The sequence below is a fragment of the Elephas maximus genome, chromosome 19, assembly GCF_024166365.1.
Source record: "Elephas maximus indicus isolate mEleMax1 chromosome 19, mEleMax1 primary haplotype, whole genome shotgun sequence".
NCBI lineage: Eukaryota > Metazoa > Chordata > Mammalia > Proboscidea > Elephantidae > Elephas > Elephas maximus.
Window position 1 is genome coordinate 34,292,382 of NC_064837.1, and position 14,145 is coordinate 34,306,526.

The 14,145-nt window shown below is 37.3% G+C and overlaps 1 protein-coding gene across 2 annotated transcripts in view; it reads right to left on the minus strand.

Moving 5' to 3' along the window:
* VMP1 (vacuole membrane protein 1) overlaps positions 1 to 14,145 on the minus strand; it is a 121,635-nt gene that overhangs the window by 15,269 nt on the left and 92,221 nt on the right. For both annotated transcript variants that reach the window (XM_049861577.1, XM_049861578.1), the window contains 2 exons: positions 13,367 to 13,483; positions 6,436 to 6,497 (listed from right to left, as the gene is read on the minus strand). In XM_049861577.1, coding sequence (XP_049717534.1) covers positions 6,436 to 6,497; positions 13,367 to 13,483 — 179 coding nt within the window. The remainder of the gene's footprint in view (positions 1 to 6,435; positions 6,498 to 13,366; positions 13,484 to 14,145) is intronic.

Below are 14,145 nucleotides of genomic sequence, written 5' to 3' on the forward strand. Positions count from 1 at the left end.
TACTTGAGCCCATTGTTGCAGCCACTGTGTCAATTCATCTTCTTGAGGGTCTTCTTTTTTGCTGACCCTCTCCTTTACCAAGCATGATGTCCTTCTCCAGTGACTGATCCCTCCTGATAACATGTTCAAAGTTTGTGAGACATAGTCTCGCCACCCTTGCTTCTAAGAAGCATTCTGGTTGTACTTCTTCCAAGACAGATTTATTTGTTCTTTTGGCAGTCCATGGTATATTCAATGTTCTTCGCCAACACCACAATTCTAAGGCATCAATTCTTCTTTGGTCTTCCTTATTCATTGTCCAGGTTACGCATGCATATTAGGTGATTGAAAACACCATGGCTTCAGTCAGGCACACTTTAGTCCTCAAGGTGACATCTTTGCATTTCAATACTTTAAAGAGGTCTTTTGCAGCAGATTTTCCCAATGCAATGCGTCTTTTGATTTCTTGACTGCTGGCTCCTTGAGTACTGATTTGTAGATCCAAGTAAAATGAAATCCTTGACAACCTCAATCTTTTCTCTGTTTATCAAGATGTTGCTTATCGGTCTAGTTGTGAGGATTTTTGTTTTCTTTATGTTGAGGTATAACCCATACTGAAGGCTGTGGTCTTTGATCTTCATCAGTAAGTGCTTCATTTTCAGCAAGCAAGGTTGTGTTATCTGTATAACGCAGATTGTTAATAAACCTCCCTCCAATCCTGATACCCCATTCTTCTTCATACAGTCCAGCTTCTCAGATTATCTGCTCAGTATACAGACTGAATAGGTACGGTGAGAGGATACAACCCTGACGCACACCTTTCCTGGCTTTAAACCATGCAGTACCCCCTTTGTTCTGTTTCAACGACTGAAATAGGCTGTTCATCCATATCTTGAACAGTACCTGGCCCAATTTTTTTTTCCTTCTTTCTTCTTTCTCTCTTTTCAAGCCCATCCCTGCCTCCAAGGAAGATCTTGATGTCAGCTCCCCCAAATGGTTAAATGTTAACCAATGCTTCCTCTAGGACTGTGGAAAACAAGTGATATTGATCTAAAACTCAACTCAGTGCCGTCGAGTCGATTCTGACTCATAGCGACCCTATAGGACAGAGTAGAACTGCCCCATAGAGTTTCCAAGGAGCGCCTGGAGGATCGAACTGCCGACCCTTTGGTTAGCAGCCATAGCACTTAACCACTACGCCACCATCTAAGCCCATCCAATAAGACGAAGGATGGTGCCAGCCACCCCCTGAGCTGATGGAATAATGGCAGGAAAAGATCAACATGTTTGAGATATGACCACTGAAACCAAACAGAAGAGAGTGCACGTTCCACAGGTCCCTAAAACTTATGGCCCCTTTTGCCTTAAAAACCCGAGTTGACCTACTAGTCCAATAAGACAGACTACTTTAGGAGGAGATCATTCCCCTCTGTCTCCATATACAGGTATGTATAATAAAGCTCTTGCTACCCATCTCACCTGTCTCAAGAATTGGCTGTTTGTGGCAGGCAGCTCTAACTTGTGAAACTGCAGTAACACGACTGCCTCTTGAACCATGTACAGATTCCTCATGAGCACAATTAAATGTTCCGGAATTCCCATTCTTTGCAATGTTATCCATAAATTGTTATGATCCACACAGTCGAATGCCTTCGCATACTCAAAACACAGTTAAACATCCGTCTGGTATTCTCTGCTTTCAGCCAGCACCCATCCAACATCAGCAATGTATCCCTGGGTCCTTGTCTTCTTCATACTGCTGCAGATGCTTTTGAATGATCTTCAGCAAAATTTTGCTTTCATGTTGTATTAATGATATTGTTCGATAATTTCTATACTCGGTTGGATCACCTTTCTTAGGAATAGGCATGAATATGGATTTCTTCCTGTCGGTTGGCCAGGTAGCTCTCTTTCTTCCAAATTTTTTGGCATAGGTGAGTGAGCACTTCCAGTACTACATCTATTTGTTGAAATACCTCAACTGGTATTCTGTCAATTCCTGGAGCCTTGTTTTTCACCAATGCCTTCAGTGAACCTTGAACTTCTTCCTTCAGTACTATCGGTTCCTGATCATGTGTTACCTCCTGAAATGGCCGGATGTTGACCAATTCTTTTTGGTATAGTGACTGTGTATTCCTTCCATCTTCTTTTTATGCTTCCTGTGTTGTTTAATATTTTCCCCCTGGAATTCTTCAGCATTGCAACTCGAGGCTTGAATTTTTTCTTCAGTTCTTTGGCTTGGGAAATGCTGAGCACGCTTTTCCCTTTTGGCTTTCCATCTCCAGGTCTTTGCACGTCTCATCATAATACTTTACTTTGTCTTCTTGAGCCGCCCTTTGAAATCTTCTGTTCAGCTCTTTTACTTCATCATTTTTTCCTTTCCCTTTAGCTACTCGACATTCAAGAGCAAGTTTCAGAGTCTCTTCTCACATCCATTTAGGTCTTTTCTTTCTCTCCTGTCTTTTTAATGACCTCTTGCTTTCTTCATGGATGATGTCCTCGATGTCATTCCACAACTCCTCTGGTCTTTGGTCATTAGTGTTCAATGTGTCAAATCTATTCTTGAGATGGTCTCTAAATTCAGGTGGGATATACTCAAGGTCGTACTTTGGCTCTCGTGGACTTGTTCTAATTTTCTTCAGTTTCAACTTGAACTTGCCTAAGAGTAATTGATGGTCTGATCTGCATTCGGCCCGTGGCCTTGTTCTGACTGATTGATATTGAGCTTTTCCATCATCCCTTTCCACAAATGTAATCAGTGTGATTCCTGTGTATTCCATCTAGTGAGGTCCATGTGTATAGTCACCATTTATTTTGGTGAAAAAAGGTATTTGCAATTAAGAAGTCATTGGTCTTGCAAAATTCAATCATTCGATGTCCAGCATTGTTTCTGTCACCGAGGCCACATTTTCCAACTACTGATCCTTCTTTGTTTCCAACTTTTGTATTCCAATCACCAGTAATTACCAGTGCATCCTGATTGCATGCTGGATCAATTTCAGACTGCAGAAGTTGGTAAAAATCTTCAGTTTCTTCATCTTTGGCCTTAGTGGCTGGTACATAAATTTGAATAATAGTCGTATTAACTGGTCTTCCTTGTAGGCATATGAGTATTATCCTATCACTGATAGCACTGTACTTCAGGATAGATCGTGTTCTTTTTGATGATAACTGCAACGCCATTCCTCTTCAAATTGTTGTTGCTGGGATAGTAGGCCATACGATTTTCCGATTCAAAATGACCACTTTTGATGATTTCCAATTTCCCTAGAGTCATACTTTGTACATTCCAGGTTCCAATTATTAATGGATGTTTGCAGCTGTTTCTTCTCATTTTGAGTTGTGCCACGTCAGCAAATGAAGGTCCTGGAACCTGGACTCCATCTACATCATTAAGGTCAACTTTACTTTGAGGAGGCAGCTCTTCCCCAGTTGTATTTTCAGTGCCTCCCAACCTGACAGGCTCATCTTTGGCACTATATCAGACAACGTTTTGCTGCTATTCGTAAGGTTTTCACTAGGTAATTCTTTTCAGAAGTAGACCACCACGTCCTTCTTCCTAGTCTGTCTTAGTCTGGAAGCTCAACTGAAACCTATCTGCCATGGGTGACCCTGCTGGTATTTGAATACTGGTGGCATGGCTTTCAGCATCACAGGAACACACAAGACCCCACAGTATGACAAACTGACAGGCAGATGTAAGCAGTGCTGGGGCTATGCAATAGGAGTTAATAAAAGGAAGGAACTACCAATTAAAAAAAAAAAAAAGAAATTCTAACTTAACTATGGCCTAAGCATACAGGCACTTTTGTTTCTATTTATTGTAGATAAATAATATAACTTCTTAGAAACTCCAAAGGCTGGGGAAAGAGAAGAAGCTGGGCTATACAAATGATTTCCTAATTTTTATTGGCCAGATCTTTATTTGGACATTTATTCCAAAGGATGTGTTCACTTATTCAGCAGATTATTTATTGAGCACCTGCTATGTGTCAGTCATGATGCCAGATGCTGTGAACATAACAGTGAACAAAAATAGATGTGGTCCCTATTGTTAAGAAGCTTACAGTTAGTGGTGGAAAGACAATAATCATACACCCACAGACATAAACATAAAAACACAACTGTAAATGCATGGAGTATGTGCATTAGGTCCCTGGTACATGCAAAAGGGGCATTGGGCCTTGTTATGAAAGGCTTTCTGAGGATACAATAGCTGAAATCTAAAGGACCTTACATAAACTAGTTGTTCTCAAGGGGGAGAGGGATTCCCCCACTCCAGGAGATATTTGCCAGTGTCTGAATACATAATTGACTCTCACAACTGGGGAGGTACTATTGGCATCTAATGGGTAGAAAACAGGGATGATACTACATATCTTACAATGCACAAGGCAACTCCCCACAAGACAGAATTATTTGGCCTAAAATGTCTGTAGTGCCAAGGTTGAGAAATCCTGTTCCAGGCAAAGGGAAAAGCATGAGCAAAGATCAGTGGTGGGAGATTCAAAACATGGTCAAAGTGTTTAGAGCCAGACCATACAGGGCCTTCTAGATCATGTTAAGGAGTTCTGGTTTTTATCTTAGGAATGATGGGAAACAATAGAAGGTTTTCAAGAAGAGGAAGAGCTGGTTGATGAGGACACTGTGGTGACACGCTTAGATTAAAATTTCAAAAAGGTTACTATGATTGTTCTAAGAGGGATCAGGTTGGAGGGGAGTGAAGCTGGATGTGGGTGGATGAGTTGGGTAGCTAGGTGATATAGCTTTGTAGAAACTCCCAAAGGCTAGAAAAACAGAAGGTAGTAGCAGTAATGACGTAGACATAGCCAAAAAAAACCCCTCTGTTTATAAATGTTCATTACGGAGAAAGGAAAAGGGAAGAATGCAGGGTGCTACATGCACTGCCATTCCACCAACGTTGTGGTTTGTGTAGTAGCTAGCTATGTGTCCTTTATTCAGAGTTCTCTCTCAAGGTGGAACAATAATCTCTAAGAACAGATGCCTTCCTTGTATTAAAAAAGTGGCAAGAATATTCCTTCCTCTTCTTTGAATGTCACACACAGTAGCTTATAAAGCACTTCATTTGTAAGGATTCAGGAAGCAAATTATTTCAGTCTTATTTTGGTACACCCCTGTCTTCCAATGATTTTGAGGCAAATTGTATTCAATAAATAAGCTGGAAAATAGCTTTAAAAAAATAATCCCAAACTGGAGTAATTAAATTTTAATGCACAAGTTATGACCCACATTTACAATCAGCAGCTTAGGAAGCAATGAAGCCAATGGCTGGCTCCACTTAGTACATTCTCAAGAGTATGTTTTTCAGTTGTGAATCTAAAGCCTAAATAGAAAAAATTATTATTATAAACTACTTTATTGCAAGATATCATATATAGAAAAGAATGAGTATAATAGTTAATGTATGGTTTAAAGAAGAAGAATAAAACCAATACCCATGAATTCACCACCAAATGGCAATTTTTTAAATGGCAAAAAATTTTCAGTTTTGTTCTACAAGCTCTTTTAAGAAGATAAAGATCCAGGTGAAAATTAAACAAAGGGCATCTCAACATTTTTCACCACTGGGTAAGTATACTACCTAAATGAAAAGTAAACCTCTCTTCTCGAAACTTAGAATAGGAATATCATATGTGAAAGATTAAAAAAACAAAAGTTAAAAAAATGGTTTATTTCAATTTAATAACTGACACTTTTCACACTCCAGTTGAAAGTTAATTTGATTAACCAAACAAAATGGGTCTTTTCTTTACTGTTTTATCAAAGTAAACTCCACACTTTGTTGACATTACCATTTAAAACATATGCTAAAACTGGTCTTATTCACTTCTTAAAACTAAACAGTGGAAAATAAAAGCTTTGAATAGTTTAGCCTTTTAAAACGGACTAATTTTCTCTCGTAAAACATTGGGTTCATAACTGACATAAAAAAATTTTGGTAATATTATACCACCTTATCATCCCATCCCAAGATATTTGTACATTATGTAATATTTCATTAAATATTAAAATTTAAAGTAAGATTTATATTTAAATCAAATGCAAATATGTACCTGGCATCCAATTTTGGTCAACAGTCACAGCATTGTACTTAAGCAACATTAAACTATAATGATACACATGTCTTTTAAAGAAAGAAAATTTCTTAATTTCTTTGAAGGAGCTACAGATTCAAACCTCAAAGGTTCTTTTAAATCAAGAATTATACGGTTTGATACATGTTCGGCTTAAAATTACACAGGGATAACCCGAGCTTCATCCTTCCCTGCTACAGAGCAAGAAGGAACTTCTTCAACTTAACTAATAACAAGGGAAAAGATTTTTGCTTTTCAAGAAATAAAAAGCTATCGTGAAAATTTATTACGGTTCAGTCTTCACATTTCTTCCTATTCAAACAGTGATATTATATTATTAGTCCTTTAAAGAATTACTCACCCTATGAAAGCCACCATCTGCTCCACTATGTGTTTGCTGAATGTTACTATAACGAAGATTTTCTGTAAGAAGGAAAACCCCAGTTAAAATAAATGTTATACATTAGCAATTCTATAAACAGTCAAAAAAAGTGATGTCTTACCTTGGAAACCCTATGGGGAAGTTCTACTCTGTCCTATAGGGCTGCTATGAGTTGGAATCGACTAGACAGTAATAGATTTGTTTTCGGTTTTTTTTTTGGAACTCTATCACAATTTTAAGACATTATTAAAGCATAAAATAAAACGCATTATTTGAGTCATAAATGCTACCTACTTTTGTATTTTAACCCTTTGGCAACACGTGGGATGTAAAGTATACCAACCACTTTTTATACCTCTGGAGTTCTTTGGGAAGGAGGTAGCCCAATTTTAATGTTTTTAGCCTCAAAGTGGGAACCTTTTGAAATGCGTGCAACTCAAGACCCCTGAGTTGGAGCCTCATTTTGTGTAGATTGAGTGTTGTCTTAGGTAATGCCTCCTGAATGTGTAAATTTTTTAACGTTTTGACGGGTTTGCCTTTATTTCTGTGAGAAAAGCCTCCTTATCAAGTTTCCCAGTTACTATGTTCTCTTGAGAATGTACTTATCATGAGAATAAGCTATTCTTAGTCTTCATTCAGTAACAGTGGCTATTTTCTCCACAACGCCACTCACTGTTTGCAGGTATTACTGGCTCCCTGCTTTTTTAGCTTCTGAACAGTAAATAATGCCTTTGCTATAAGGAATAATGTATTGCAGTGGTAGTTTCCAACTCCTATAAGTTGTTCCTATCTGGCATTTAATCTTAGGACCCAGTCATTGCTTCCATGTGTAGCAGGTGGAATGCACCGCTGCGAGCAGTTCTGCAGTATTCCAGGACAGCTGTTTCTGCTTCTTAGCTGTTACTACTGCTTTCTTTAAAATGAAAAATAAATAAACCTGCTGCCATCCAGTCGATTCCAACTCACGGAGGCCCTACAGGACAGAGTAGAACTGCCGCATAGGGTTTCCAAGGAGTGCCTGGTGGGTTTGAACTGCCAGCCTTGTGGCTTAGCAGCCGTATCTCTTAACCACTGTGCCGCCAGGGTTTCTGAAAAATAAACTGTAGTGGTAATTTTCCTGAGATTCAAATTCCTTTAGTTTTATTTATTTAGCCTGTAAATACTGCTTCTGTAGTAATGAAGAATGCATTGTAGCGGTACTTTTTCTGAGATAAAAAAAATCCCTTGGTTCTCCTTTTTTGAATTGTTTAAGTACTGCTTTTGCAGTAAGAAAGAATGCGTTGTACCATGTCTTAAAAATTTTCATGAAAAAACAATAAAAGGTTAAGAAGAAGGAAACTTGAATAAAATGTATGTGCAGTCATTGTCAAGTGCCTTCATGTTCTGCAAATTTTCAAGAACAAAAAAAACCCCAACTATTTTATCATTGACTCATATTGGCAGGATTTACTATGTCTAGGGTCTGCTGGAACATATGTGATCCCAGATAATGGGGATCAAATCCACAACTCGTAACAAAAATTCTAAATTGGTTCTTTAATCAGCATGCCTTCCATTAGTGAAAACACATGGTATCAACAAAAATTCAAAGCAGAAAACAATTGCGTCACCAAAGGGTTATAGATGTTTTTTCCTAAGCATAGTTCCAGTTTTGGTAGGATACATAACCATGTCTGAGGGAAAATATGACTCATGAAACCCAAAACTGGGAGGGAATGGTGGACATTCCACATGTTCACTGTATCTGGGAATGGTGTATACAACTAACGTCATGGGTCATGGGGTTCCCATATAGCTAGCTCCCCACTGCTGAAATTAAAGCTGATCACCCTGGTGACAGGGATCTGGGCCAAATCTAATCCAGAGGATCTTGAAAAGACTGTAAGTTGTTCATAGATGGCTTTTATAGAAGTAGTCTGAAAGTTCCATTCCCAAACCCAGAGTTAGGACGGATGCTACCTATCAGATGTGGGATATTTTCAGTTTGGTGGTAGCAAAGTAAAAAAATGAAAACCGGTTGCCATGGAGTTGGTTCTGACTCATGGCAACCCCATGTGTGTCACAGAAGAATGGCTGATTTTTTGGAAATAGACTGCCAGGGCTTTCTTCTGAGGCACCTCTGGATGGACTTGAACAGCCAACGTTTCAGTTAGCAGCCAAGCCCCTTAACAGTTCACGCCACATGAACTACATTAGGGAATTCGTTAACAAAGTACTCTCCACTCATTAAAGATGTTGATACCTTCTTTACCCACAAGTAGAGATATCTTTAGAAAAAAAGAAAAATGGCAAATGTTCCCAACTGAATTCAACAAATGTTATATTAAGTACTTACTATGGATTTTATGGATAATAAAAAAAAAAAAAAAATTTTTTTTTTTTAATGGATAATGTAAGGCATTGTTAAGGGTCTTCAGGGAAACCAAAGATGAGAAAGACTTCTTTAATGCCCTGAAGATGTTTACAAACTTTTCTACAAATTGTTGAACGATAGTAAGTACAAAAAATACTTATAAAAATATAAAATTGTAAATGTCATTAGTGGTAAAAACAACATGTTATACAGGCTCAGAGAAAGGTGAGGTCACATTTAATTGTATGATTAAAAAACTCAAGACAGTGATTGAAGTTTAGCTTTAAAGGATGGTAAAAATTTTCTGATTAAATATGAATAATTCTGGGTTTTCTCTCCAAATTCCTGATAACCAACACTTTACTGCTTTATTATTGTTTATTAAACAATTACATTAGCCTATGTAACCAAAGGGGAGAGGAAGGAAATAAACAGGAATAGTCCTCTTTATATACACCCATTAGGAATCTCAGAAAAGTGATTAGGGCAGCTTCTTAAGCACTGTCCTAATCTCAACAGCAATATTGGCATGGTGGATGTACACAAGGAACTAAGGCTGAATAAAAAAGTTCACAGTAATTTTTGGTGTTTTTTATGTACCTTTTAATTTAAAAAGGACAATCAACTATCTCAAGGAAAAAGTAAGCACATGAATATACCAAATAGATATAAAAAGGATGATGATTTTATAAATTATGATAAGTGGTATATGAAGATTATGAAGCTAACAAGATAATTATGAACTAAATACAGATCATTTAGGGAGAAAAGCATTAACACATGGGGTCCTTCCAGTATCCACATTAAAGGCCAGTTACGTGGAGCTATAAGCCTTTAACTAATAAACAGAGCTGATGTTTTTGTCTCTCAGGGATTTCGCCACCATGAGTTTGCCATCATTTCCTACCACTCAAAATAAGCCAATGCCTAGATAATTGCACAATTTCATTGCTCAAAAACAAAACAAGATTCTCTTTTATATGTAACAGCTTGAAAATTCACTGTGCTAGGCAAGGCCAAATATGCCAGACATTGAAGAACATATGTCCCAGAGCCTTTCAGGCTGCAGGTCTGAATGGAGATTGTATCAAATAAACAAAAGGCAAAGCCCACTTGGCCACCTGCATAGAAGAAACAAGGGAGAGGGTTGAGGAGGAAGGAAAAGAAATACGGGTGCTGGGAATTAAGGGTGCCAGGATTAACAAAGAAGAAACTAACTATATGGAAAGACTCTTCACTGGAAAGAAGAATCTTACACTGATTCATTTAATAAATATTTATTAAATATTTAAAAAATATTTATCCATTTAATAAATATTTACTGGGTGGTACAAATGGTTAAGTGCTCAACTACTAGCTTAAAGGTTGGTGAGTCAAACTTACCCAGAGGTGCCTCGGAAGACATGGCTGGTGATCTGCTTCCAAAAGGTCACAGACTTGAAAACCCTACGGAGCATTTCTACTCTGCACACATGGGGTGGTCGTGACTTGGAATCAAACTGATGGCAACGAACAGCAGCAGCTATGTGTCAGACATTATTCCATTCTTAGTTAACTAAAAGACAAAAACCCCTTCCCTCAAGAAGCTTATACTCTCCTGTGTGTGTGTGTGTGTATGTACGCACATGTCTGGTGGCAGATAGAAGGGTAATAATAGTAGGGAGGAAGAAATAAGCATGAGGTGGTATGTAAAGTACTATGAATCTCTTTATATTATTTGGAAAAGAGGTAATGTCTTCAAGGGTCCTTCTACAGGCAGAAGATATGAACCTGTCCAGTGGATCAAGTAGAAGGGAAAATCCCTACGTAACATAACTATGTGGGCTGATTTGAAATTTTTAGGGGAACTTTAACAGATAGCGAGAAAACAAGGACGGTTATCTGTAGACGAAAAAGGGAAGAAAGAGAACCAGAAGAAAATAGGTTCATTAGAGTTCAGAAAAACTTATGTTTGAGGTTTCTCTCCCACTATTATTCCAGAAATAGTTAAATGTTTATATTACTGACTAAAATTGCTTACCCAAGGAATGAGAAATGTTTGTTGCCCTAAGCTACATCTGGATGTACATCAAGTGACATGCCTTTAGAAAGTATGTCACTATGATACAATGGAACAAAGCACACATACCCCATGGTCTCAGTTTTGTGAAGGAACTTAGATTCTTTCCTTTTAGTGACAGAAATGGATTTTAGCTCTTTTTTTTTCCTTCCTTATGGACACAAAGAAAGAACATCGGCTTTATAGAGTTTGGTGTGAATTCCAGGGCCTTAGGCAAGTATTTTATTTTACCTCTGCAACACTCAGTTCCCTCACCTATGAAATGTGAATGATAATCAACCTCACAGGATTATTCTGACAGGAAGATAAAAAAATGCAAATTACCTAGCACCAGTTCTGATAAATAACAGGCATTAAACAAATTAGTATCCTTAAGCACATAAATAATTCATAGTTAAGAAAACAAAACAAAAGAATGGAAAGAACACTGAACTTGAGCCAAAATGACTTGGGTTCCAGTTCCAGCTGTTAACTATTCTCTGTTTTTAACAGCTGCTGTAGAGTCAATTCCAAGTCATAATGATCCCACATGTGTCACAGTAACACTGTGCTCCATAGATTTTTCAATGGCTGATTTTTCGGAAGTAGATCACCGGCATTTTCCTCTCAGGCACCTCTGGGTGGACTTGAACTGCCAACCTTTCAGTTAGCTGTGGAGAACATTAACTGTCTGCACCACCCAGGGACTCCTACCTACTCTTGTAGGCAAATTACATATTAACCTTTAAGTGTGACAGTTACAAAGTGGGTGTAGTAATTCCTTTATCTCAGGATTATAAGAATTAAATCATATGGCATATACTAAGTGATTTAAAACATGAAGCCTTACACACACACACAAAAATTTAGCATTATCATAACTTGAAAAAAATCTAATGACAACATTTAAAAATTTACTAGTTTTGAATCTTCTGAAATGAAAGATCCTACATGTTAAAATACCCTATCACTATAGGATACTTTTAACATAATAAATTTTACTACAATTTATAGAAAGTTACTACATTCAAGCAGTTTATAGCAGGATGTATAAAGTTTATGGATTTCTAGAAAAATCCCCGTTATAAAAGAAAGGAATTAAAATTTGTTATTGTTCCTCAGGCATTAATACTTTCAAAGGACTCCAAAAAAATTATCTTCAAATACACGGCAAAGTAATTTATCATTCACAATATTTTATTATTTGAAGAATACTCTTATGTTATGTGTTTAAAATCTTTACCAAACAGCATTGCAGTATTTAAAAATCTGTGTTCATTGCACACTATATCTAATTTACATCTGCGGAAATCTATTCCTTGAGGAGGAAAAACATATCCTTGAATTTTTGCAGGAGAAAGATGTGGCAGTCTACTTCTATAAGGATTTATAGTCTTGGAAACCCTGGTGAGCAGTTCTACTCCGTCCTATGGGGTCCCTATGAGTCAGAATCCACTTGACGGCAACAGGTTTTTTTTTTTTTTAATTATGGTGGCAGAGTAGAGGACAGACTCAACAAACTGATTTCAAATCCAAAATCTAAGATTAGAAACTAGGCAGGTAGAAGCAGCTGAAGTTTTCCTGTTCTATTCTTTTCTAAGAATTGGAGATACAGAGGTATTAAGAAGATACTTAGGGATAGATGTGCTTTTAATTAAGAAGGGAATCATACCAGGGCAGAGACATTACTTCACTGTTCCTGCCTTTCCTTTGATGAATGTCTCTCTTTGTTGAAAACCTCACTGCTTAATAACAAATTCCTTCCACATTAATTTTATTTTATTCAAGTGAGATTTGCCCCTTAGAAGGAAACAATTCATATCACAGTCCTGGAAACACGTATCTACTTCACCTCATTTAAGTTATTAGTCTCTTTTCTCTCCTTTATTACACAAATACACAGTTATCCTCAAGACTTTGATGCAGTGACCAGCAAATTCTCACTTCTCTAACCACAGCCCACATCTCCTCGCCCCTTCAGAGACCCCTTTCTTCCTCATCCTCCCCCACACGAACATCTGGCTGGTTTTCAGTAAAGGATATTGGTGCCATGAGAGGAAATACTATATACAGTATGTGAAATAAAATAATTATTTGTGAAAGCCAATATTGTCTCAGCTTGTGGTCAGTAAAGCAACTAGACTTTTTTTTTTTTTTTTTTACTATGTATGTTAAAATGGTGTGTTCTTCCTATATAGGAACATTATTTTTGTTTAGTAAAAGTCTTGGGTAAATAGTTTCACAACGCAAAAGGTAAAATAGAATGAAGAGAGAAAGAAAGGAAGGAGAGAAGAAGGGAAGTAAGGAGGAAAAGAAAAAAGAAGGGAAGAAAACTAGGAGAAAAATAATAAAGGAATCCAATTTTCCAACAGGGACAGGGAATTCACAAACCTTCAAATGATGTTCCATGCTTTAATACCTAAGCAAGCTATCAACCAAAGAGCCGGTATTTCGAAATGACTGAGTGAAATATGTTTCAGTCTTTCATCATCAGGCAGGGACGCAGGGGGTATAATTACCTGGATATGCATTTTAATTATTGCTTTTCCAATCAGGGTTGCACCAAAGAAGGTCCAGAAAGGTACAAGAAAGTGTCCACATGTTATTCCAGCCAGATCAAATAGAGGATTTGGAATCTAAAACAGATAAAATAATAATTAAAATGAATTTCTATATATAATTAAAATAATAATTTAAGTTTACTGTCTAATGGTACGTGGCATTTAAACCTTGTCAACATTGCAAAGTGAGCCATGAGTTCCCTGGTCAGTATCAGACTGCTCAGAATGAGGTTAGGGGAGTATCCTAATGTGTCTATAAGGTGGATCTCAATTCATTTCAGGGACTGTTCAATCTGTTCACAGCAACACAGCTGCACTTCCACTTTTTTATGGTTAATGTCCATATTCTTATCATCACACTAGAACTGGATAAATCCATCGGAATTTTAGAAATTTAATCCCATTCAGTAGATATTTGACCATTTGGTGGCTGTTTTCTAAGGTGAGGTATGAAAGAAGAGTCTTAAGAGTATTTTCAGTGGGTACAAAGGTTCTAAAATCTTTAAAAAGAAGTAAGAATATTATATAGAAGGTGCTCACATCTTTTTAGCAAATATTCTCATAAATCAATGAACACATTTATAGGTGGATATGCTTTTATTTTTCAACATAAAAAAATTCATTATTTGCATTTTCTTCTGTCAGAGCCCAAGGCTGTGGGGCCACGTGAGAAAATCAAGTGTGGAAATCGGAGAGCACACAGACTCAGATGTTTTGAATATGCAGTCCCAGACAAA